The 27,907-nt window shown below is 42.5% G+C and overlaps 1 protein-coding gene across 1 annotated transcript in view; it reads left to right on the forward strand.

Annotated features, from left to right (window-relative positions):
• Nucleotides 1–27,907, forward strand: part of ARHGEF3 (Rho guanine nucleotide exchange factor 3) — a 256,348-nt gene that overhangs the window by 116,111 nt on the left and 112,330 nt on the right. Inside the window, 1 exon segment of the mRNA XM_030205432.1 lies at nt 13,927–14,001. Coding sequence (XP_030061292.1) covers nt 13,927–14,001 — 75 coding nt within the window.

The following is a 27,907-nucleotide window of genomic DNA, read 5'->3' on the forward strand; positions in this document are numbered from 1 at the left end:
TGCAATAAATTTGCTGTGAAAGGGATGTAATGGGCTTGGCATCCAGTGTGATACGTTATGCAAAAAAGATGCATCTGAAAACCACAGAAAGGTAGAGAGTTAATCTGAGTGGCCTATCTGGAGTCTCTGATACCTCTGGCACAGATAACTAGAGTTCTGTTACTTCCTGTTATGAGCTTGAGCTAAGCAGGGTGGGGGTTCCTAGAGCAAGCAAAAGGAAGCCATAAGCTTCTGGTGTGCTAAAACTGATGCTTGGTGTGACATTGAGATTTAGGAAATGCTGGTTTTTGCACAGCTGTGTGGAGTACAGTTGTGTGAAGTACCTCATGGTGTGCTGCTGTTTTTTTCTACATCTTCAGGTAAGTCTCTGTATAAAAAAATGAAATAGGACATGTGATCTTTTTAAATGAAGAAATGGAATCTGTTGCCTTTGTTTGGCAAGGCCTTCAGCACTAGAAAGTACTAGATTGCAAAAAAATTAGGGAGAAAAGTAATCAATATTAGGAATGTGCACTGGCAAAATTATTTTGGCTCATTTTTTGGAAATAGCTTTTTGGTGGTCATTTCAGTTCATCTCACAGATTCAGTTTAACCAAAAACGTTTTAACATACAGGAAATGTTTTTCACATGTGCAAATCTATTGTATATGCATTAATTTTAGGATGATGTGCATTAAATAAATCAGTGTTTGCATACTTTAGATTTGAAGTGCACTATCAAACTGAATGATTAAAAGCAATATTTACAGAGGCTATTAAAGATGCGGATATTTTTCTTGTGGTCTTGTTGCCACCACAGTGATCTATTGTAGACACCGTTACTTTAGATAATGCACTTTCAGATCATTCTAAGCACACACTTTACTTTATAATTTTTTGTCTTTTCCATTTATGCAAATGCATGTTTCTATGTATATTATCCCCAGGATTCTGTATATTGTGTCTTAATTTCCGTGTGGAAATCGAAGCGTATTCTATAACTGTGCACACAACTTAATTAATTAACTAGCTAATCAGCACTGTCAATTGGATGTTAACAAGCAATTATCAGCACTAATTGGCATTAAGATTTATGCGCACAACTTGCTAAGTGTATTCTGTAATGTGGTGCTCTTAAATTCTAAATTGCATAGCTGAAAAGGGTTTGTGGCCATGGGCGGGGCATGGGCGTTTCTAAAATCTATGCGCTTTGTTATACCCGCTCTGTGCCTAATGTAGGCATTGGGATTTATACCAAGTAAAATATGGCGTAAATGTCCGTGACAAAATTTGGTCACGTGGAGAGGCGCGTTTGGTGTATTCTATATACTACATGGAAATGTAAGCCTATTCTATAAAATATAGAACCTCTTCAAAAAGGCCTACCCCAACGACCCCACGTAACCCTCTTCACATACCAACACAGCAGGACTATGATCGCACAGGACAACACGCAATCTTCATCCATTTCGACCCTCCACTTTTACCTCATACGATCACTATACAACTTTGTATTTGTTATCCACCGACTGGGCAAACGCCTTTGACGGTACTATGTAAGCCACATTGAGCCTGCAAATAGGTGGGAAAATGTGTGGTACAAATGCAATAAATAAATAGGTGTGCTTTAGAAGAATATGCCTAGGCATACTTTTTTTCCACGTGGAATTTTCAGATGCCATATGTAGAATCTAGTCCTATATGTGTAGATAGATGGATTATGATATCTCCTTTATAACACGATTTTTACTGGATCCCTCACATTTCAAAAGTAGTGTGTGTTGTAATTTATTTATGGATTTTTTTATACTTATATGATTGTAAGATTATTTGTAGTACTGTACCCGTGAAACAGTCCATGAGTGGGCGAAACATGGACCATGTCAGATTTGTTTTAATAAGGTTACTGTTTGGATTTTATTTCTGGATCTGCTTGTTCCTGTGCTGTGTGGATTATTTTTTGACTGGAGTGGAGGAGTAGCCTAGTGGTTAGTGCAGCGGACTTTGATCCTGGGGAACTGGGTTCAATTCCCACTGCAGCTCCTTGTGACCCTGGGCAAGTCACTTAACCCTCCATTGTCCCTGGTACAAATTAGTACCTGTATATACTATGTAAACCGCTTTGAATGTAGTTGGAAAAACCACAGAAAGGTGGTGTATTAAGTCCCATTCCCCCCCCCCCCCTTCATAGACAAAAATAATTTATCACTTATATTTTCACACTGTAGTACGCCATTTCTTTTGCTGTGGTAAGCACGGATTAGTGCTTACCACAGCTTAGTAAAAGGGCTGCTTAGTTGCTTTTTTTTAAATTTGAATGCCAAAATTTGAATATACGGGGCCTGTTCTATAAACTGGTGCTTAGAGGTACACACCGGTTACGCACGTTAAAGGCGCCGTTAATTGAAAGGTGCCTAACAGGCTTATTTTCAAAGCACTTTGGGAGGCTAAGTTCCATAGGTTTCTATGGAACTTTGGGAGGCTAAGTGCTTTGAAAATATGCCTCTAAGTGTACTTGGTGCTGTTCTGTAACGTGATACCTGAGTGGCAAAGTGCCAAACTGTGAGGGGCCGTACATGTGGGCAGAGCATGGGTGGGCCGTGGGCATGTGTCTCCCAGTTACAGGCATAGTTTATAAAATACTGTAAATGACATGTTTCACATGGCACACATGGTATTAGAGGGTGTGTCTAAACAAGGGCATGCCAGTGCCAACATTGTTTATCCACTCCTAACCTAGCTGAGATAATATTTAACCATCTCTCTGACCTCATGTGCACCTTTCTTTAAATTACTCACCTTATTTCCTAACTCCTCTTACTCTCTTACCTATCTATATGTTCCATGTTTGCTTATACCCTTCACTAGCAATTAAAATGTTCTATTACGTATTGTGTTGACATTGTAAGTAGTATATTATGCCATACTCTGTATTGTTATTTGAATATTTGTACTGCTGTAATTATCTATTGCTCATGTTTGATTTATTCTTACTCTACACCGCCTTGAGTGAATTCCTTCAAAAAGACGGTAAATAAATCCTAATAAATAAATTATGATAGTATTCTAGAACAGAATCTTTGCACGAAGGTGCCTTTGTAGAGTTGGCTCTAAAGCCATGATTCAGTAAATGGTGCCCAAAATATTGACGCCAGAAAAAAGAAATTAGCACTCAGCGCTATTCTATAAAGGACGCTCCTGGCTGAGTGCCCTTTATACAATAGCGCATAGTGCCGATTCCCGTTCCTGTTTGGGTGCAAGGACTTAACGCCTGCTGAAACCAGGTGTAAATTTTGACGCACAAATTGAGTGCGCATCCCCAGTATTCTAGGACAGTGTGCACAAATTTTCCGAATGACCCTGATCCCCCCCCCACCAATGTCCCCTTTGGGTTACTTGCTATGGGATTTGGGCACCCAGTGTTGTAGTATAGCACGCAACTCCTAATTGGAGCCAGTTAACATCAATAACTGATTGTTAGTGTCCAATAATGGTTCGTTAACCAATTGAGTTGCATATGCATCTCAGGATTGCACCCAAATTTGGGTGACTTTTATTTGAATCTGGGGGCAAGTGCCCAGCATTGGCACTTCTAAACTGAGGTGCCAATTTATAGAATTGCCCCCATAGTACTTACAGCTTGGTGACTCAGTGGTAGTACTACATGCTGTCATATGGAGAATGCCAGTTTAATTTCAAAGCCAACACTCCATTTCCTGGGCCAGCAAAAGCTGGAGACAGCGTTCACACTCCCCAAATACTACTACTACTACTTATAATTTCTATAGCGCTACCAGACATACGCAGCGCTGTACACTTGAACAAAATAGAGAAAATCCCAGTCATCACTTAGGGCCTGATGCACAAAATTTACCATGCTGGGCATGTTTCCTTTAGAGTGGTTGTAGCCGGGCTGTAAGGCACAAGGTTTTTCTGTGGCTCTGACGTGCAGTTAGTAGCCACCGAGAACCCCAGGCAAATGTATTACAGTGAGCTCATTAGTATTCTAGTGAGCATTCCGAATGATGCACAGCTCCAGGGAAGCCATAAAATTAGCTAATTAAAGCTAGATGCTCTGGAGCAGTCAGAGAGAAGAGGGAGGCACAAACAGACAGCTGCTAAGGCTGCCTTCTTGTACTTCCTACCCCTCCCCTCCTGAATCCCCTCCCTTGAGCTTCTGGCGCCCCCTGCAATCCCCCAAATCTTTAAAAGATTCCCTGGTGGTCCAGTGGACCCCGACACCCCCAAGCAACAATTCTCTGGTGGCTGGGTGGACTCCCCTCCCGTACCCCCCTGCAAAGATCTATCTATTCCTTATATGGTGTTTAGCCCCGCCCAGTGCGGGGCTGGGTGCTGCCATTTTGTTCTGGGCATGCCCAGTGGCAGGAGTGAGGAGGTGTTGCTCCTGCCCTCCTGCCTCCAACTTTTGAAGGTACGGGAAGGGGACAGGGGTCATTAGACCACCAGGTAAATCTTTGCTGGGGGGCTAGGAAGGGGTGAGGGGAATTGTGGGGTCCACTGGACCATTAGGGATTTTATGCTTGGGAGTCTGGGAGGGGGTCAGGGTCTACTGAACCACCAGGGTTATTTTACTTGGGGGGGGAGGTGTGGGGGACGTGGGGTCCACTGGACCCCCAGGGAATTTTTGTTCTGGGGAGGGTCAGGAAGCTGTCCACTGGACCTCCAGGGATTTTCAGCAAGCTGTCAAATGCCTTTGACAGCTTCAAATCGCAAGATTCAACAGATGCGCGAAGTGGGATCCATGCATCTCATTTGCATGCGATCCCCTGTGTGCATTGGTTGCTGTTTGCGACTTGGTAATTTTTACCGCAGCACCCATATTTAATGGGTACCTCTATGCTTCAACCCCTTGGTGGCAACACCTAATAGCCAGGTTCTGGGTCCATGTTACCAGAACTGTGGATGGAGCGGCCTTACAGGTCAGGGTTTATGGCTGCAATGTAAGGGGATATAAAACAGGATGGGGAAAACTCCTAGGTAGTTGTGAGTGAGGAAGGCTCATGGTGGAAACCAGCAAAGGATGCTGGTAGTGATTTCAGCTGGAGGTCCAGACTGGAAAGAAATTCAAAAAGGAAAGCTAGTGCATTTTTCAAACCCTGTAGAAAGTCTTCCCTCAACAATGTCTTGTTAATCCTTATTATTCTGGTGTAGATTCTGTGCCAGTAACTGCTATTAGTGTTAGTAATACTTCTTTTTTCTCTCATAAACATGCTTGGTATTGATTTCATCTGGGTATAATTAAGTGCTCAATTTATGTACTGTAATTCTTTATAGTTAGTTTAAATGCATATAAATTTAAAATGCTCTCTATATAGCTTTTCTAAAAAGATTAAAAGGTTTTCAAAGCTGTTAGAGAATTTGATGGCAAGGAACCTCTCAGATTCATGCTGATTATCAAATCAATACATGAATAAAAATGATTTATATTATAACTGAATATGATCTGTTTTTGATGCACTAATACATCTTAATCATTATAAATACATCTTCTTTTTCTGTTGAGTATTTCTATAGTTTCAATTAAATGTAGACCTGCAAAAGTTTGCAGAGCTGGCAAAATCAAAGATGCACAACAGGAAATCATTTGTTGTTGCCATACGTTTGTAATTCAGGCCTTTCTTGAATGGGTAATTTTCATTAAGATCAATTGTTTTCTGCCTGACTTTTAAGAATATCTGATTAGTAATTTATTGGGGGGGGGGGGGGGGTAAAGGAAGAAAGAAAGAAGAGGGAACTCAAGATGGTACTGACTGCTGGCTTTGAGACTACTCCATGGAATAGAGAAAAGGAAACCAAAAAATAGGGTTTATTCATTGCAATCTTTGTTTCTATCTGTCCTTGACCTGGTGCACTATTTTGTACGACAAGATACTAATCACCCCGGAATTGGTTCTCTAGGATGAGATGGTGAATCCTGTTCTGAACTTGGTACTACTTTGAGGCCTAACCACTACTCACTTGCCCTGTCCTTTTATCCTCACCTCTTTATTCCCTTACCCTTATTGTTCTGCCAGTTTACCTGTCTTATCTAGATTGTAAGCTCTTTGAGCAGGGACTGTCTTTTTGTGTATGGTGTACAGCGCTGCATATGCCTTGTAGTGCTATAGAAATGATAAGTAGTAGTAGTAGGCCGGAGCTGTGGAATGCCTTGCTGAAGCCCAGCACTGTGTTTGGTGATGTCTCCCCTGAAGCAGTGTTGGACCTTGGTACCTGGCCTCCTATAGGTGATGGAGTTATCTAACCAGGAAGTTCTGTTGCTGCCGGCAGTGGCGTAGACATGGGGGGGGGCTTAGGGGCTTGACTGTCCCATTTGCATTCAGGCATCTCCAAAATTGATTTGCTGTCTGCTGGTTTGGCTGTCGGGGGTTCCCAAGCCCCACCAGCAGGAGCCCTCTTTCAGCTGATGCTTATTTTCCTGAGCTGCCATGCTGACTGGCCTGCCCCCCTCACCTTGCGCACAAGTTTGGTTTTAAATGAAATTGAGCGTGCATGAGAGAGGCTCCCCCCCCCCCCCCCCAAGCATGTACAGGGGTAGGGCTCCTTTGCGCATGCTCAATTTCACTAAAACCAAGCATGTGCAGGGGAGGAGGGGGAAGCAGGGCAGAAAGCATGGCGGCTGAGGAAAGCAAACAATGGCTGGAGGAGGGCTTCCACAGGAGGGGTTTAGGACCCCCACCAGCCTAGGTATGTGGGGTTGTGACAGGGGGTGGAGAGCGGCATGGAGGCAGGACAAACTCTTGTGCCCCTCCACTTTGTGCTCAGGCTCCCCCCAAAATCTGAGATCAGGCTACGTACCTGGCTGCCGGTGGAGTGAGTTTGTTTACACAGGGGCCCCATGATGAATTCCCATGTCTGTAAATCCTAGGGATGAAGCAGGTAGTGGAGCTGGAGTAGCTGGGTCAGCCTACACGGAGTAGAGGGCTGAAAGGTTCAACAGAGTCCCACCCTCATAAGGCTATGAAGTTCAGTGGGATTGAAAAGAAAACTACTACCCAGGATGGTAGAAAGGGTTTAGAAGAACCTTCTCAAGAGGTACTTTGGGCTCCATGTGGTTCCTTTGAGAAAAAGTCACTGCTGAAAATCACAAATTACATGGTAATGCGATAAGATAACGTCACAACTAGACTACTGTAATACCCTGCACACTGGTCAAACCAAAAATGAGCTTGCATCAGCTCCAACTAATTCAGAATTCTACAGCCCAACTGATAGAAGGCTGCAAGCGGAGTGCCCACATCACACCCTTCCTGCAAAAACTACACTAGCTACCGCTGGCATAAAAAAAAAATACACGCCGAGCACTATTCTATAAATGACACTCTGAGTAGGGTGCCGTTAATACAGTGGCGCATAGAGCCTAGCTTTGGCACAAGAATTTACACCATCTGAAAGCTGGTATAAATTCTTGCGTGTAAATTAGATGCAGATCACCTGAATTCCACAATACAGCATACATCTTTAGTGAACGCTCCTGACCCACCCATGCACCTTCCATGGCCATGCCTCCTTTTTAGTTGTGCACAAAAGATTTACACACGCATCTTTATAGAATAGCGCTTAGCAAGATATGCGTGTAACTCTAAATTGTTGCCAATGAACCTCAATAATTCAGTATACGCGCACAATTATTGGCACTAATTGGCTTATTACTCAATTAAATTGTGTTCACGCCCAAATTTGCATGCACAATTTTGAGCACCATAGATAGAATCCGGGGGTATGTGTGTATCTTGCAACTGCGCCAGCTCCATAGGCCCCTAGGAACACCTAAATGTGGACCACTTAAAAAGTACGTACAGTGGGGGAAATAAGTATTTGATCCCTTGCTGATTTTGTAAGTTTGCCCACTGACAAAGACATGAGCAGCCCATAATTGAAGGGTAGGTTATTGGTAACAGTGAGAGATAGCACATCACAAATTAAATCCGGAAAATCACATTGTGGAAAGTATATGAATTTATTTGCATTCTGCAGAGGGAAATAAGTATTTGATCCCCCACCAACCAGTAAGAGATCTGGCCCCTACAGACCAGGTAGATGCTCCAAATCAACTCGTTACCTGCATGACAGACAGCTGTCGGCAATGGTCACCTGTATGAAAGACACCTGTCCACAGACTCAGTGAATCAGTCAGACTCTAACCTCTACAAAATGGCCAAGAGCAAGGAGCTGTCTAAGGATGTCAGGGACAAGATCATACACCTGTACAAGGCTGGAATGGGCTACAAAACCATCAGTAAGACGCTGGGCGAGAAGGAGACAACTGTTGGTGCCATAGTAAGAAAATGGAAGAAGTACAAAATGACTGTCAATCGACAAAGATCTGGGGCTCCACGCAAAATCTCACCTCGTGGGGTATCCTTGATCATGAGGAAGGTTAGAAATCAGCCTACAACTACAAGGGGGGAACTTGTCAATGATCTCAAGGCAGCTGGGACCACTGTCACCACGAAAACCATTGGTAACACATTACGACATAACGGATTGCAATCCTGCAGTGCCCGCAAGGTCCCCCTGCTCCGGAAGGCACATGTGACGGCCCGTCTGAAGTTTGCCAGTGAACACCTGGATGATGCCGAGAGTGATTGGGAGAAGGTGCTGTGGTCAGATGAGACAAAAATTGAGCTCTTTGGCATGAACTCAACTCGCCGTGTTTGGAGGAAGAGAAATGCTGCCTATGACCCAAAGAACACCGTCCCCACTGTCAAGCATGGAGGTGGAAATGTTATGTTTTGGGGGTGTTTCTCTGCTAAGGGCACAGGACTACTTCACCGCATCAATGGGAGAATGGATGGGGCCATGTACCGTACAATTCTGAGTGACAACCTCCTTCCCTCCGCCAGGGCCTTAAAAATGGGTCGTGGCTGGGTCTTCCAGCACGACAATGACCCAAAACATACAGCCAAGGCAACAAAGGAGTGGCTCAGGAAGAAGCACATTAGGGTCATGGAGTAGCCTAGCCAGTCACCAGACCTTAATCCCATTGAAAACTTATGGAGGGAGCTGAAGATGCGAGTTGCCAAGCGACAGCCCAGAACTCTTAATGATTTAGAGATGATCTGCAAAGAGGAGTGGACCAAAATTCCTCCTGACATGTGTGCAAACCTCATCATCAACTACAGAAGACGTCTGACCGCTGTGCTTGCCAACAAGGGTTTTGCCACCAAGTATTAGGTCTTGTTTGCCAGAGGGATTAAATACTTATTTCCCTCTGCAGAATGCAAATAAATTCATATACTTTCCACAATGTGATTTTCCGGATTTAATTTGTGATGTGCTATCTCTCACTGTTACCAATAACCTACCCTTCAATTATGGGCTGCTCATGTCTTTGTCAGTGGACAAACTTACAAAATCAGCAAGGGATCAAATACTTATTTCCCCCACTGTATACTCTTGACAGCATATACAAACCTGTGAAGTTTTATACTAGCATTTTCCACAAGAAAATCATGCTTTGTGTTTAAAAAATATAAAATATCCCCATAGAAAACATTTGTCAGTCATTTATGCAAATAACAGTTGCACAATAAGAGCTAGTTAATTGAATGTGTAAATGCTGTCAAATATTTGTATTTGACATGGGTCGCCGTATCTCAAAAAAGATATAAAGGAATTAGAGAAGGTGCAGAGAAGGGCGACGAAAATGATAAAGGGAATGGAACGACTTCCCTATGAAGAAAGGCTGAGAAGGTTAGGGCTCTTCAGCTTGGAGAAAAGGTGGCTGAGGGGTGATATGATAGAAGTCTACAAGATAATGAGCGGATTAGAGCGGACAGATGTGAAGCGTTTGTTTACACTTTCAAACAACAACAAAACCAGAGGACACAAGATGAAGCTAGAATATGGTAGATTTAAAACAAATAGGAGAAAGTTTTTCTTTACTCAGCGTGTAGTTAGACTCTGGAACTCGTTGCCGGAGAATCTAGTGACAGCAGCTGGCCTTACGGAATTTAAAGAGGGTTTGGACAGATTCCTGAGGGAAAAGTCCATTGAACATTATTTTAAAAAATTGGGGGGGGGGGGGGGGTTTGCTGGGGTCTTGAAGCCTGGATTGGCCTCTGTCGGAGACAGGATGCTAGGCTTGATGGACCCTTGGTCTTTTCCCAGTATGGCGGTGCTTATGTACTTATGTACTTTTCTCTATATTAAGGGAGGATAATATTCATAAGTAAGTATGACTATTATCCTCCCTTAATATAGAGCAAAAATACAAACATTTGACAGCATTTACACTTTGAGCCACATCTTGAGGAGATGTTCCTGGAGGCTGGTTTAGGCTGGGGAGGGTAACAGTGCACAGGGATTGCCTTTTCTACTCAGTTCACATTTTGCTTGTGAAAAGTACCTGCACCTAAAACAGCTGCAAGCCTGATGATATTGGCTTTGTCAGCTATTCTTAACAGGCGTTTTGCCTTTTTACTTTAACAGGTGGCCCTCAGACAAAGACATTTTTATATGTCAGAATGTTTTATGAAGACTTGATATACTGCTCAACTTCAAGCGATTTACAATAAAAACAAGTCCAAAATAATGGTTAAGGTCTTGGATTATCTCGATGAGCTATACCTGCCACCACTTCTGATGATAATTCCCTGTGTTTTGCATTTAGTTTGGCTTAATAAAGGAAATTTGAGCATTTTGGATTTTTCTGCAGTGGATTTTTCCCCACTTTGTTATCATGCATCAGGATGGCATGCATTTATCTGTCATAGTATTACATAGCTTGTTAACCTTTACAAAACCTTCTGTTCCTCCTGTGGAGAACTGGGTGTGGGTGGGGAATTTTTGGCAGCTATAGAATTTTCCACTTATCTGTATGTTTTTACTATAGATGTCGGAAACATAAAATTGCTCTTTCTCTCTGTATCCTGTACTTGTCTAGCAGTCTGCAGCTTCACTCCCTGTAGAGTGTTATATTGTTCTAGTGAAAAATGTATACTACTGGATTGCAAAAAATGCCATTTATTGCTTGAAGTATGTCATTGCACAAGGCATACATGTGATGTGGGTGGAGCATGGACAATTCTATAAATGGCGCCTAAAAAAAAATCAGAACTGAAAAGAAACCCGCTTAAGCAGGATTCTATAAGCCGCACCTAAAGTTCTGCTCAGTTTATAGAATACACGCTTAAGTGGAAAGTCATGATAAATTTCGGCGTGGCCATTTGCACCAACAGAAATGTGGTGCAGATGCCTGTGTCTAAATTTACATGTGGAGCACCATTATTCTGTAATTATGTGCGGAACTCAAAGCCACTCCCGTGTTCTGCCTTGAAATGCCCATGACCCTCCCATTTCCATGCACTCTTTTTTGGAAAGCGCTTAAATTTTAGGCGGGATCCTGCGCCTAACTTTATGCATGTTGGTCCCAATTAAATCCAATTAGTACCAGTAATTGCTTGTTAAAAGCCAATGATTGGCACTAATTGGCTTGTTATTTAATTAAATTGCAAACACAAATCAGGACTGCGCCTGAAGCTGCATGCACAATTTTTGGTGACCTTTACAGAATCAGGAGCATTTCAGTTATAGTTCCAATAAATAACACGCTAAGGCGCCACATTTAGGGCCCTGTTTTCTAAGCCATGTTATAGGCGCATTAGTGTCTTTAATGCACATTAACCATTTATGCGCATTAATTGTGTACATGCCTACAGTATCCCTATAGGTGCCTAAATGGTTAGCACATACACTAATTATAGATGCGTTAAAAACAATAACGCACCTTTGTAAACAGGGCCCTTAGGCATGTGCATTTATCCCTGCTGTTGAATGTAGGTGTCTGTGGTGACATATGCTAGTATTTTGTAGTGGAATCTGGGTGCCCTGATGCTAAGCACATTGCATCTTGGTACCCTTACATTGGCGAATGTCATTGCGCATGTAAATACCAGCATATGCACATGTCTGTGCATACTTACATGCTGCCTAAGTGCTATTCTGCGACTAAAATAATAGCGGGGATGGGATGACTTCCCTATGAAGAAAGACTAAGGAGGCTAGGGCTTTTCAGCTTGGAGAAGAGACGGCTGAGGGGAGACACGATAGAGGTATATAAAATAATGAGTGGAGTGGAACAGGAGGATGCAGGACTAGGGGGCATGCGATGAAACTACAGTGTAGTAAATTTAAAACAAATCGGAGAAAAGTTTTCTTCACCCAATGCGTAATTAAACTCTGGAATTTGTTGCCGGAGAACGTGGTGAAGGCGGTTAGCTTATCAGAATTTAAAAAGGAGTTAGACGGTTTCCTAAAGGACAAGTTCATAAACCACTACTAAATGGACTTGGGAAAAATCCACAATTCCAGGAATAACATGTATAGAATGTTTGTACGTTTGGGAAGCTTGCCAGGTGCCCTTGGCCTGGATTGGCCGCTGTCGTGGACAGGATGCTGGGCTTGATGAACCCTTGGTCTTTTCCCAGTGTGGCATTACTTATGTACTCACTTGATTCCATTGCAAGGGGGACATACATGGGGTGGAGCATGAGCAGGATATAGGTGGGGATCCCTCTTGCAAGCGTAACTTGCACAATCCTGTAAATTTTGCACATTCCGGCCGCATTTAGGCACTCGTACTTGCACCAGCTCTATGGTTGGCATAAGTGTGAGCGCCTAAATGTTAGGTGCATAAATACTGGGTTATGCTAATATTCTGTAACAGAACCTAGGTTCTTTTATAAAAAATATGCTCCTTCTGGTGGTGCCTAAATGAAGATGCCAGTTTTGGAACTGCCCTCTCTGTGGCCTTTGACCCCTTTTGAATATTGGCCTGCATAATTTTAAGACTGGCGTGGAAGGGATTTTGTTCAACACTTAAAATTTTGGAAGGACCCCTTTTACTTTGCTGCGTGTCACTTTGACACTACAGGAGCCTGGCGGTAGTTCTTTCCCCAGCGCATGCCATTTCCGGCGCTTAAAAATATTTGTTTATTTTTTTTAGTGCTGGAGGCTTACTTGGAGGTAATTGGGCAGAGCGCGGGGAGGCCCTCATGCCTCCTAAATAGGTGGCGAAAAGGGCTCCCCTGGGAAATGGCCGCATAGCGAGTGATTCACTTACCGCACGGCCATTTCTGTTTCTTTTTTAAAGCCTTTTACCCACTGCAGTAAAAGGGGACCTCGGCGTGCAGCAAATCCACTCGCAGCCTCCCTAAATGTGGCGATACTTCCCACCCCAAGCATGCACCATTTTTTGGCGCTACAAAAATATTTTTGTAGTACTGACATTACAATTGGGCAGTGCTGAGCGCTGCCCACTTACCACCAGGTTAGCACGGGAGCCCTTATCACCACTTCAGTGGGTGGCGGTAAGAGCTTCCCGTCCAAAATGGCCGTGCGGCAAGTGCTTTACTTGCTGCACGACCATTTCTTTTTTTTAAAAACCCAGTCTTTTACCGCTGCAGTGAAAAGGGCCTCAGCGCACACTGATGCCAGCACAGGCCCCCTTTTACTGCAGCTTAGTAAAAGGACTCCCATAATACTACTTCACATCGGTTTATAGGAAAAAATATATGGCTTTTTTTCTAATTCATTATTTTATAATGCATAGTAACATAGTAAATGACGGCAGATAAAGACCTATACGGTCCATCCAGTCTGCCCAACAAGATAAACTAATTTTACATGGTATGTGACATTTTATACCCAAGTTTGATTTGTCCTTGCCATTCTCAGGTCACAGACCGTAGACGTCTGCCCAGCACTGTTCTTCATATTCTTTACTCATTTTCAGCAGTCAGCTTGATCTTGCTTGTGAATTTTAACTATATGTTGTGAAACATTGTATCTAAGCTTTTGGGGGCAATTATCTAAACAGTTAAAAAAAAAAAAGAAATGAAAATGGAATACAGTTGTGAATGTAGCACTTGTATAATTCAGTATTTTCTAAATCAGGATTTTGATTTCTTGCCTTTTTTTTTGTAGAAAAAGAGGAAGAAGAGTTCTCAGGATCATGATAATGATGATGCGATCAGCATCTGTAGTCTGGATACAAGTGATGTAAGTGAATTTTTTTTTCATGTTTGCTTATTGCCAAGATAGTTCCAATTTTAGGATATATCTAGTAAAGTACACTAGTAAATGAGCTTAGCATATGCTAACGTGGGACTAACCCCTGAATTCTATATATGGCACAACTCAATTGATTAAGAAGCCAATCAGTGCCGATAATTGGTACTTAACCAATTAGTAGCAGTAATTGGCTTTAAGTAGAATTTACACACACAACTTTCTAGGTGTATTCTACAACGTGGTATGTGTAAATTCTAATGTGCACAGTCAAAAAGGGGGCGTGGCCATGGGCATGGGATGGGCGGGTTGTGGGCGTCTCAATAAACTATGTGCACTATTATAGAATACACCCGATCTGCACCTAGATTCGATCTATATGGTGCCTAAGAAATTGGTGCAGAAATCAATGCTAAGCATATTCTATAAGCGGCAAGTAGATTTAGGTGCGGTATATAGAACACACTTATCTCGGTGACTAAAACTACGCTCCTCCATTTACACTGATGACAACCTGGCGCTTAGGTTCAGGTGCTCTTCAGCTTAGAGAAAAGGCGGCTGAGGGGAGATATGATAGAGGTCTATAAAATAATGAGTGGAGTTGAATGGGTAGATGTGAAGCGTCTGTTCACGCTTTCCAAAAATACTAAGACTAGGGGGCACGCAATGAAGCTACAATGTAGTAAATTTAAAACGAATCTGAGAAAATGTTTCTTCACTCAACGTGTAATTAAACTCTGGAATTCGTTGCCAGAGAATGTGGTAAAGGCGGTTAGCTTAGCGGAGTTTAAAAAAGGTTTGGACAGCTTCCTAAAGGAAAAGTCCATAGACCGTTATTAAATGGACTTGGGGAAAATCCACTATTTCTGGGATAAGCAGTATAAAATGTTTTGTACTTTTTGGGATCTTGCCAGGTATTTGTGATCTGGATTGGCCACTGTTGGAAACAGGATGCTGGGCTTGATGGACCTTTGGTCTTTCCCAGTATGGCAATACTTATGTACTTATGTACTATATGCACTGGGCTATATTCTATAACTACGCAGGTAAATTTCGGAATGCCAGTGAAACGCCCATTTCCCCACCCATAACCATGCCCTTTTTGCCTGCACGCGTTAGAAGTTAGGCGTACTGCCTTACAGAATTCAGTTACCCCCCCCCCCGGATTCTTTATAGCATGCCTACAGATCTGCGCCAAAATCGGCACAGATTCTAAACCAATTCGCACAACTCAACTGGCTTTATAAGCTAATGAGCGCTGATAACAACACATAACAAGCAACAGGCCTAAACTAAATGTATAACTGAATATTGCTGTTATCTGGATAATTTCAGAGCCCCTCCCCACTTTACCCTCCTACCACCCCTTTGCCACACAAATAGTTTGGGGTTTTTCAGGCAGAATTTTGGCCCAATACTTTCCCTATAAGAGCTAAAAATCCACAATAGGGAAGTTATATATTCAGTGGTTGCTGATGAATCTATAACATCTTTTGAATATCGGCCCAAGTATTTGTAAGTATAGAATAAAATTGTACTTCCTACTGTTGCATGATAAACATGTTCTTCCGTTCTAAAAATGTGCAAGAGGGTTGACTAGAAGCAAATAGTTTCAGGTTTTCCCTAACTCTTGGCTTTGAGATTGAGAACAGTCTTGAAACCCCCTTCTGTGTAGGGATTTCTGCTATTTCTGTGGTGGTTACACCACTGTATATGGTTTCAAACAAGGTGGGTTCTGAAAGGTTTCTAAAAGGCATTATCTGAAGTTATTGTACATAGTACTGATTAAATCTTGTAAGGTTTGCATTCACTGCAACTCATGCTGAAGTAGCTCAGCCGAAAGAGCATTAGAGTGTTGATCTCAAGGTCCATGGTTTGATTCTGGGTTTCAGGAGGTGCAGTTACATTTAAGGTGGCAGTCAAATCCAGAAGGATGCTAGGCTGTATAGAGAGAACCATGACCAGCAGAAGAAAATAAGTGATAATGCCCTTGTACAAGTTGTTGGTGAGGCCCCACTTTGGAGTACTGTGTTCAGTTTTGGAGGCCATATCTCAATAAGGACAGAAGAGGCATGAAGTGGTTCAGAGGAAGGAGACAAAAATGGTGTGGGAAGAGACTTTAAGACCTTAATATGTATATCCTAGAGGAAAAGAGGGATAGGGGAGATATGATACAGATGTTTAAATCCTTGAAATTTATTAATACACAAACAAATCTTTTTCAGAGACCATTAAGTGATAGAACTAGAAGACATGAATCGAGGTTGCAGGGTGATAGACTTAGGAGTAACATCAGGAAATACTTTTTCACAGAGAGGGTGGTGGATGCCTGGAATGCCCTTCCGGTGGAGGTGGTGGGGACAAAAGCAGTGACGGCATTCAAAAACCCATGGGTTAAGAAGAGGGAATCAAAATAAAGCTTAAATTATCTTTACACTTTAAACGGGTCATAGAGAGGTGTAACCTGCGCAGAGAGGCAGCTACAACTCTGGCCATTTTGTTGGGTAGTCTGGATGGACTATACAGATCTCTATCGGTTGTTATCCAATGTCTAGCTGATATTCAGTCAGCAGTGAATAACAGGTTTTTTTGTCCACTGCCGGTTCTAAAAACAAAAATACAATCCTGGGCTCTGTACAGGCTTTGGCACTGAATTTCCTTTAAAAAAAAAAAGCTGGCTAGTGCATGACCAGTTAAGTTAATATTCAGACTTAACTGGCCATGGGTTAGCACATAAAGGTAGGACAGCTATGTATGTGGCCCTATTTATGTGCCTAACCTGTCCAGTTAGGTCTGAATATCGAGACCTAACCAGACTCTGCCCTCAGAATGCCCCTGAAAGACAAAGAGTGGGAACGGAGTCAGGCTGTTCAAAACAGACCAGAGATGCTGGATGAGAATAATAGACTTTAATAAAGGAATACTCAACACGGTATCATGTCTGTGTGCTGAAACATGATACCTTGTTGAGTCATTCCTTTAGTAAAGTTTATTATTCTCATCCAGCATCTCTGGTCTGTTTTGAAGAGCCTGACTCTTTGTCTTTCCACGCGATTCCCCGTGGGATATTGATGTTCTTTCCACTTCTGTGGGGTTTTTCGTGCCTCAGAATGCCCCTGACATAGCCAACTTTAAGTTTGGTGCTAACCAGTCATTTTCAGCGAGGATACTGCTTAAATGCTGATGAAAATGACCAGATAGCTGCGACCAAGCAAGTTAACCAGTCTGTGACCATTTCTGGCCAGTTAACTCACATTGAATATCAGCCGATATGTTACTATGTTGTGATATTCGCCTTCCTGTTATAAATATATTCTAAATGTCATAGAGGAAGCTTCCATGGGAAGTTGTGCAGAGTCGTAAGCCATTTTCTTAACAGAGCACTGTTAGGATTCTCCAATTTCAAGTAAGCTGCACTGATGTTAAATTATTATTATTATTAGCATTTGTATAGCGCTACCAGACGCACGCAGCGCTGAACACCTGATACAAAGAGACAGTCCCTGCTCAAAAGAGCTTACAATCTAAATAATACAGACAGACAAGACAGTTACGGGTGAGGGAGTAATGGGAGCTAAAAAGCAGCAGTGAAAAGGTGGGTTTCAGCATAGATTTGAAAACAGGTAGAGATGGAGCTAGACGTATAGGTCCAGGAAGTCTATTCCAGGCATAAGGTGCCACAAGAGAAAAAGAGCGAAGCCTGGAGTTAGCAAAGGAGGAGAAGGGGGACGACAAGAGAGATTTGTCCAGTGAACAGAGTTCACGGGGAGGAATGTAGGGGAGATGAGAGTGGAGAGGTAATGGAGGGCTACGGAGTGGATGCATTTAAAGGTCAGTAAGAGAAGTTTGAACTGTATGCGGAAGCGGACAGGGAGCCAGTGAAGTGACTTGAGGAGTGGGCTAGTGTGGGTATAACGATTCTGGCGGAAAATAAGTCGTGCCGCAGAATTTTGGACAGATTGGAGAGGAGAGAGATGGCTGAGCGGAAGACCAGTGAGAAGTAAATTGCAATAGTCCAAGCGAGAGGTGACAAGGGTGTGGATAAGGGTTCTGGCAGCGTAACTAATGATGAGATGTGAGCATTTATTTATTTATTTATTTATTGCATTTGTATCCCACATTTTCCCACCTATTTGCGGGCTCAGTGTGGCTTACAATACATTGTGAATGATGGAAATTTGTTACAGTACAATTATGGGTTACATTGTGAAGAGTTATGGGAAGACAAAGTCAAAGTCAAAACATCATTAGGGAATAGAACAATGGAATGTAACAATGGGGAAATGATAGGGCGATAAACAATAGCAAGAGAACATTAGGGTATAACCAGTTTATCTGTGGGTAGAGTTTTAAGTGTGGTGAAAAGCATGTTTGTGCTTGATACATTTACATTATTTTGAAGTCATAAAGACTTAAAACGTGAGGTAGTTGTTTACTCCTGCCATTTTCAGACTGTGCTGAGCTAAAAGAAGGTTAGACTCCAGTATTGCAGATGTCCCTTTCATATTCTAAAATATTTCAGCTTTATCATACATAAACTAACTGGATTATTCAGTCTAGGCATATAGAGTTAGATTCAATAAATGATGCCCCAAATCAGGCATTGGTTTTATGTGTATTAAATACAAATTCTATAAAGGCAGTTCCACATTAATCTGCAAGCAAACCTTTTCCAGAGACAGGAAGGCAGTAGAACTAGAGGACACGATTTGAGGTTGAAGGGGGCAGGCTCAGGAATAATGTCGGGAAGTACTTTTTCACAGAGAGAGAGAGAGAAAGAGAGAGGTAGATTCTACCTGGAAGGAGATGTAAACAGTAACGGAATTCAAAAATTTGTGAGATAAACACAAAGGAATCTTGTTTAAAAGGAATGGATCCAAAGAAGCTTAACAGAGGTTAGGTGGCAACACCAGTCATTGGGAAGCAAAGCCAGTACTGGGTTCACTTCTACAGTCTGTGCCCTGATCGTGGCTGGACAGATTCAGATTCAGCTTCAGAAATCCAGTCTCTGATAGGGTTTTCAGTGCCTCCCTAAATGAAAAGAGGCTATTACAGCCAAAATAACACCTTTCAAAAAAATGGAAAAAGGATACAAATGAAAAAAAAAAACAGGAAGCGGCATGAACAATGGCAAGTTAGATGCAAAGCACTGATAAAGAAGGCTAAAAAGAATTTGAAAAGAAGCTGGCTGTAGAAGCAAAAGCTCATAGCAAAAACATTTTCAGCTACATCAGTAGCAAAAGCCTGTGAGGGAGTTAGTTGGATCCTTAGATCACCAAGGTGTGAAAGGAGCCCTGGGGGGGGGGGGGGGGGGGGGGGGGGGGGGGGGGAGGCAAAGCCATAGCAGAGAGACTAAATGAATTCTTTGTTTCAGTCTTACTGAGGAGGATGTGCCAGAAATGTGAAACAAAGCTCAGTGAATCTGACCATTTTGCATGAGGTATTTAATCTTCCTCCCATTTTTTTGCCCCCTTACCTTTAAACAGGAGTAGCTTAGTGTCAACCAGAATTAAAGAACCTTCTGTCTTTGGTGTCAGTGGCTTGAACCACTTTAAGATTTGAAGTTTTGCAAACTTTGATGATAATGTGAGCGCAAGATGAAATTTTGCCTTTATAGGGTTAAAGCTAAGTCAAAGTTGAGAGAAATAAGGATCTTCTACCAGTTCTTCTAAGAATTGTCAGCCAATTTGTTTTTGCCATGGAGAGAGGATTCTATTCTTCAGTGATGGCAGATCTGACTTGTTGCATGTAATCCTTTACTGTCTTAAATATTGTGTAGTTTTAGTTCACATTTTCGTATTTCAAATGAAATTAGATTACAGTTAGCCAGAGGAAGCTTAGTGATCTACAAGTGAATTACTATTTGTTTTATCTGCCTTATTTGTGTGATGTTCTCAGTAATTGAAACCAGCAATAGGATGTTGACATTTAGTTTCAATTATTGCTGGTTTGTAGGAGGAGATCTGCTATGTATCTGTCTTCCACATGGCAAAATAAGGCTTATTGGATACCAGAAATTATTTAAGTGCTGACCTGACCTACATCTCTGCAAAGAGCGACTGTTTTGTGCAGCAATATTATCGTGTAAAGTTAATAACAGAGCAAGATGTTAATCAGTTTTTTTTCTGGAGAATTTGTCAATCAGTAGAATATTTTTGGAACAAACTATCAAATCTGATTATTCGTGACGGAGATAATTATACACATGGGTGTAAATTTATAACAGGATGCCTATGTGAAGAGTCCATAAAGATGTCTTTTTATTAGGACTGCATTTCAATTAAAAATTTTAATTTAAATTAATTGCACGATTAAATATATTTTAATCACAATCAATTGCACAATTAAAGGTGTTTTATTTATTTATTTCCCACCACAGCTCCCTGTGAGTCTAGTCAAGTCACTTAACCCTCTATTACCCCAGGTACAAAATAAGTACCTGTATATAAAAAGTGAACCGCTTTGACTGTAACCACTGAAAGGCTGTATATCAAATCTGATCCCCCTTTTGTTCCCTAAAGGATTGATAATCTCCCTCCCTCCCACTCTCAGATCCACCATCTATCCCTTTCTCTTCTTTCCCTTCCTGTCCTCTTCCCCCAGGTCTATTATCTCTCTTTCTTTCCTGGCATTTATTTTCTCTCTCTTCCCTTCCGCCCATTGTTCAGCACTTCTCCCTCCCCTCCACCCTCATGAGCAGTGACACAAACTTGGTGGTGAACAGCAGCAAGCTCTTCTCCTGGATGCTGGAGTTCACTGCCTAGGCCATAGCTTCCAGTGGTGGCCCCTCCAGTTCTGCTTGAGTATCTGCACCTTAAAGGTGGTCTTTTGTTGGTCCCTGGCAGTGGCAGCATTGCACATACCTTGCCTGCAGCCTGCTCAGAAGCTTTCCTTCTGACCTGTCCTGCCCATACAGAAACAGAAAGTGATGACAGAGAAAGTGGGATGGGCCAGAAGGAAAGCTTTGGTGGACCAGGCTGTAGGTAGTGTATGTGCAACACTGCTGCTGCCACTGGGGACCAACAGAAGACCACCTTTAAGGCAGACTGGCATAGGGGACGATGTTGAATCACAGGTAGGGGGAAAGATGCCAGATCACGCCGAGGACGGGGTTTGGAGTGGAAGAGAGCAGAAGAGATGTTTGGAGGAGACAGGAGATGCTGCAGGGTGATTAATTTTTTAATTGTAATTTATTTTTTTATCATGATTAATAATTAATGTCTTGTGATTAACTTGCAGCCCTAATTTTTATTCTTATTTTATGAAGATATTTACCTTAATATTCTTTCATCATAAAAATTAATTACAAATAATGTTGGACCATCAGAGGGTAGAATCTCCAAATATTCTAGAGATGCATTACCCAGAATTCATCATCATTCCACAAAAGTATTTAAAAAAAAATTTTTTTTTCAATTTATAAACTTGATTTCTTGAAGAAATTTAAGGGGCCTTTTTACTAAGCTGTGTTAGTGGAGGAGTAGTGCAGTGGACTTTGATCCTGGGGAACTGAGTTCGATTCCCACTGCAGCTCCTTGTGACTCTGGGCAAGTCACTTAACCCTCTATTGCCCTTGGTACAAAATAAGTACCTGAATATATGTAAACCGCTTTGAATGTAGTTGCAAAAACCTCAGAAAGGCAGTATATCAAGTCCCATTTCCCTTTCCCTATTGCGCACCTAACACAGCAGAAATGTCCTAACGTGGCATGTGCATTCCATGTTAGTTTTGCCATGCACATTTGCTAACTGCATGCTAAATATTATTTGTAGGTTTTTTTTTGAGTGAACATGTCAGAGGATGAGAGTAGACATTCTCTTGTTAACACATTAGCACATCTACATTACCATACGCTAACTGGTTAGCCCTCGGATAACGATGGAGCGTTTACTGCCTATAAAATAGTGCTCAAATAGTCCGTCAGCACCAAACGATTTTTTTCATGTAGAAGGGAGCTCACAATGTAATCACTAAATAATGCCCTACTTCAATCAATTTTACATTCACATAATTATTCAAAAGTCAATTGAGTAAGAGGATCATAGTAGGATCTATCAGACCAGCAAACGTTTCCCTGATTTGGCTAAATGAGCCAAGCATATGTCTGGAAAGGGTAGTAACGCAATCCTCTTCAATCCTTAGATGTACCTCTTTATGTTTTTCAATATTTTTTTGACTATTATAGTTTTTTTCATTTTAGATTTTTCAGTTCTCAATGTATATGTTCATATTGTATTTTCAAAAGTAGTACTTTCGGTAATTTCGTAATATTGGAGATCAGATGTTTACCGACAGGGATCCATGTTTCACGTAAAAACGCTGTTTCAAGGTAATCTCCATGAGTATGTACGACAGCCAAAGTCAAAGACCTTGAAACAGCGTTTTTACGTGAAACATGGATCCCTGTAGGTAAACATCTGATCTCCAATATTAAGAAATTACCGAAAGTTGAGTACTGCTTTTGAAAATATAATATGTTTTTGCCTCCATTTCTGAAGCAACAAAATCAATGAGATTGTGGCAGAAGCATAGAGGAACCATGACTGCAGTGAACTGAAGATAACACTTGGGGATATGTGGTACCAAAACAGGAAGGAAATTGGGCAGACGTGATGGGTGTCAATCTCACAATCTACATTTCTGCTGGGATCTAAGCAATCAGATAATTATAGCAAACTGAAGCATGCTGAAGTGGCATAGCAAGGGCGGGGCGGTGAAGGCGGCCCGCCCCGGGTGTCAACGGGTGGGGGGGTGCTCTGCTGGCGAGTACTTACCAGCTCCATGCACCTGGCAGCTGTGTGGCGCGGCGCCTCGCGTCTGCGCTGCTGTAAGAGAAGAAAATCGCCTCGTCGGCCCTTCCCTCACTCTGTCCCGCCCTCGAGGAAATAGGACGTTACATCAGAGGGCGGGATGGGACACAGAGTCGCCAGGTGGATGGAACTGGTAGACAGGTGGGGATTGGGTTGGGGGGGGTGCCGTGTTGCCCTGCAGCCGGGGGGGGGGGGGTGCGCGCAGCAGCAGTGATCCGCCCCGGGTGGCAGTGAACCACAGGACGCCACTGGCATGCTGTCATACTGATTGGCAGATTATTATACCTGAATATTCTTGAAGTAAAAGATGGGACTTTTCCCCCTCAAGACTGAGTCATTAAATAGGTAATAATGGATAGTAGTATATTATGTGGCATAGGCTTGGTGCCTTTAATTCGTAGGCAGTAAAAATAACGTTTTACATTAACTTTAAATTTCTTCTTTCCTTAGTCATGTTCTCTCGATGGCAAACTAAACATCTGCTTCCAGCTGCTGAGTCAGTGGGTTATATAACCAACTATGGTTTCCTTAGCTACAGACAGCCTTTTTTTTTCCTGGAGAGGTCTAGCATTCCCATGGCTTCTGAGCCAGTTTTCTTTTAAAGGAATTACTGCTTTGAAATGGGCAACAGGCTTGTGTTGTATGTTATTAGAAATGTATCACAGAAACACTAGATGACAAAATGTAATTAGAAATGCAGACTCTCTTCCTGCCTATGCCCTGCATGTGGCCTGAAGGGCCTCCATCCTGAATAAACAATGCAGCCAAAACAAGAGTCCATGAAGTATGCTGTCAGGTTACAGTAGTCCAAACGTATACATCTGCACCCAAAGCCACAGAATCCTACCCATATCTAAAGTATATATTAAAATAAGAACAAAAGGGTTCATGTCCATAGTTTGTGTGGTGTATTACATTCACGTAACCCTATAATATTTGCTGTAAACATGAGCTTCGCAAATCGGTCCTCAGGATCCCACAGCCAGTTGGATCTTTAAGATATCCACAATGAATATTTTCATGTGCCGTGGTCAGGGCACCTTCCTCTGGCCATGGAGACAAAAGCATCTCATGCTTTTCTCACTGCTCTCTAAAGAGGTCTTTTACTAAGCCGCTGTAGTGTTTTTAGCTCATGGTAGAAATCAGCTGATGGTATTCCTATGGGTATCTTGGCGTTTACCACCAGCTGATTCCTATCGCAAGCTAAAAACTGTACTGTGCTTAGTAAAAGACCACATAACTAGGGCACTTGTAAGAAGGACCAAGACTAAGGCTAAACTCTTTTAGGCTTCCATTTCATTCCAAACATAAATCCAAAATAACAAAACTATGAACTCTTCTTTCTCAGGAATTTCCCTGATAAGATACTTTGGCTTAGCTAGGAATTCAACAAAAGCTTTTCCCACTTCTAAGATACAGCAGCTTTTTTTATTCAGTTGCTCCCAGACTCTCAGCTCCTAGTGATACTGGATCCAATGCAGCTTTTCTTATTCCACCTCTCATAGTACCAACATCTTCATAAGTTGTACAGAGGTTCTAACATAGGCAGCCATTTTATTCCCAGGTACCTCCATATATATTTCCAGCTACCTAAAGTTTCTTCCTGAAACTGTACTTTTCATGAACTTAGAACCCCTTTCACCTAATGAAGGTGTTCCTTTAGGCACCTTACCATTCACCCCTTGCTTGCTGTACCTCTCCCCTTCTTCCCAGAGGAAAGTGCTGTTAGAAAGGGTTAAGAGAGACTCACCACCTTTTGAAGACGCACAATAACATGCACAAACGTTTTCTGCTCCTATCTGAGTACTCTCCTGCCCACTGTAGTGGCTGCAAAAAAAAATTTTTTTTTTAATGTTTTAATAGCAGCTGCAAAATTAAGGCTTATAAATCCAAGATTGGCTAGTTTTCACAGGGAAGCTACCCTCTTCCTGCACCCTGGCAATGCCCACTCCCCACACCAACCTGTCTCTGCCTGATATCCCTGGGCTGTGGGATCTTTCCAAGTCCTTCTTTAAAGCTCTAGTGCCTCTTGGGAAATCCTGCTTCAGCCTCTGCCTCCTCCCCAAACAACCACTTGGCATTGGATCCAAGCAGTGCAGGTTCCTTTCCTTTCCTCCCTGTCTACTTTTCCCCCTTTTCCTGTCATGCACAAAGTTGCATATGCTGTGTTTCTAGTGTATGTAAATGTATTTCATGCATATTTGTTGAGGATATCCCGAAAACCCAACTTGGCTGATGTGCTTCTAGAGTGATACATCAGTGTTATTTATACAGTTTTCAACCTTAATGACATCTCTATCTCATATTAATTTAGAACAGTCAATGGGGGCATTTTCTGTGGTGTGCCATACTTAGTTTAGGGGGTCCTTTTACCAAGCTGCAGTAAAAAGGGCCCTGAAGCAGTGGTGGGGGCCCTTTTTTACCGCAGCAGGTAAGAAGCCCCTAAAAAGACATGGCCTTTAGTAAGATTATTCTTACCACGTGGCCAGGGCCGTGCCTAGGGTCTCCGGCGCCCCCCTGCAGTTGGCGCCCCCCCCCCCCCCCCGAAAACGATCGCTACACTACCCGCCCTCTTCTCCCCAGATCCTTTTCCTTTTTTTTTTTTGTTTAAATTTACCTCTGTCCGGCGGCAGCGTAGCGTTAGTGAGAAGGAGGCGGCGCTCCCCCGCCCCGACGTGTCAGTCTTCCCTTCGCTCAGTGTCCCGCCTTCTTCTGATGTCATTTCTGATGTCAGAAGAAGGCGGGACACTGAGCGAAGGGAAGACTGACACGTGGGGGTGGGGGAGTGCCGCCTCCTCACTAACGCTACGCTGCCGCCGGACAGAGGTAAATTTAAACAAAAAGGAAAAGGATCTGGGGAGAAGAGGGTGAGGTAAGCATGGTGCGGCAGGGCGCCCCCCAGAGGATGGCGCCTCCTGCCATGCTTACCTCGCTTACCGTGTTGGCACAGCTCTGCACGTGGCCATGTTGGGGGAGTTGTAAGGGTTGCAGTAAGGGCTCCCACAGTAACCTGGCGGTTACTGCAGAGTTAGCGCCATGCTAGAAATTAGGTGAATATTTTCCAGCGCGCCACAAATGATGTGCACATGACCCGTAACTATCACTGACAGTAGTAGTTTCAGGTTTCCGTGTGGCAACCCTTTCGTAAAAGGGCCCCTTATATTGGTATGAGTCACAATGGATGTGATAATAACAAAACAAAAATTCTAAGAATACTGAGATATTATTGGAGTAATTGAGAACTGTGTAAGTAGGGATAGAAGTAGGTTACACATCATCCCACACACTGCGTTATGAAAGTAAGCATGTACAGCTGAAAGACCCAACCAAAACAGATCACTTCCACGCATCCAGCCATTAGAAATAGCCCCACTACTAGTCACAACGAACGGAAACCAAAATGGAGATCCTCAAACTACTCCTAATTATCTACTCACTATCATTGATCCACCATACAACAACTACCCCTCTCACGTACAGCAGCACCATACACATACTACACACTCATCACAAATCGATCCAACACACCACACCAACAAACACACCACAACCCAAACGGAGGAAGAACACCAAATAGTGGACAAATAACACAGAGTGCAAAAAAAGGGCTCAAACAAGCACACAAAGGATCGACAACTAATAAAAATCCATACAACACAAAACACAGTTGACCCATACCTACCAATCCAAGTGGGCTACATCAAAGCCAGATCAACAGTAAACAAAACAACAATTTTAACAGAGTGGGTCATGGCAGAAAACCTTGACCTCTTCATCAGCGAAACCTGGATCCATGATCAAAAAGACCCTATAATTCTAGACTTATGCCCCCCTGGATACAAAATTACACACTGGACCAGAAAGGAAAAAAGAGTCGGAGACATAGCACTAATCTACCAATCTCATTTTAACACTGAAACCACCGCCATATCCATCACACCCCAACTCGAAATCGCCTCAATTAGAATCCATCACAAAACACTATGCGACAATTTAAACTTTGTCCTGTTCTATAGACCACCAGGGAACTGGAATGAAGGCCAGTCCAACCTTATGGATTTCATCTCAAACACATGTGCATCCAATTCCAATGTACATCAACCTCTACTTAGAAGACCTAAACTCAAGCAATGCTCGAGAAAGTAAGGAGTTCCTCCAACTATGGGACCTCAAATGGCCACGGATGCAAGCAACCCATATTAAAGGGCATACACTTGACCTCATCTCGCACAAAACTGCTACAGACCAGAACATAGTAATAACAGATATCAAATGGTCAGAAACCCCCTGGTCTGATCATTATAAACTAAATTTATCCCTACAATGGCGAAGGAAGGGAGAACATCAAACCCAAGAACATTCAACATACTCAACAAGAGGACTTGTAGACACGAAAACATTCTGGAAACTATTATACAACAATGAATGGACAGCACAAACAGAATCCCCAAACTACCTCTCGGAATGGGATAAAAGATGCAGACACATACTAGATGAAATAGCACCATTACGTACAAGATCCACACGCAAGCATAGCTCGATACCATGGTTCAACGATGAACTGAAAAAACTAAAAACACAAACCAGGAAATTTGAACGAGCATGGCAAAAATCAAAAGATGAACATGCACTCAACACATGGAAACAAGCACAAAGAAAATACAAATACGCAATAAGATGGACCAAAAGATCTTACTATAACACAAAATACGGTTAGATTACAAAGATACGAGGAAACTATACCAAGTCGTGAACAAACTACTAGATACCAACCCAATCACTGCAACTAACACAGACATCCATCTGCAGACAACTTGCTAAGTACTTCTATGAAAAAATAGTAAACCTACGCAACACGCTACCCAAAGACAACTCCGACATCAAAAACGTCCTTGATGAACTTGACCCATCCATAGGTGAATACCCAACTGACCGTGTCTGGCTGAACTTCGCCCCCCTAACCACTGACATAATAGCATGAACGCTCAGTAGGTTCGCCAACACCCATTGCAAACTAGATACCTGCCCCAATTACCTACTGAAATCCGCTCCTGACAGCTTCATAGAAGATCTCACATCCCACCTA

This window comes from Microcaecilia unicolor, chromosome 6, assembly GCF_901765095.1.
Source record: "Microcaecilia unicolor chromosome 6, aMicUni1.1, whole genome shotgun sequence".
NCBI classification, from domain to species: Eukaryota; Metazoa; Chordata; class Amphibia; order Gymnophiona; family Siphonopidae; genus Microcaecilia; species Microcaecilia unicolor.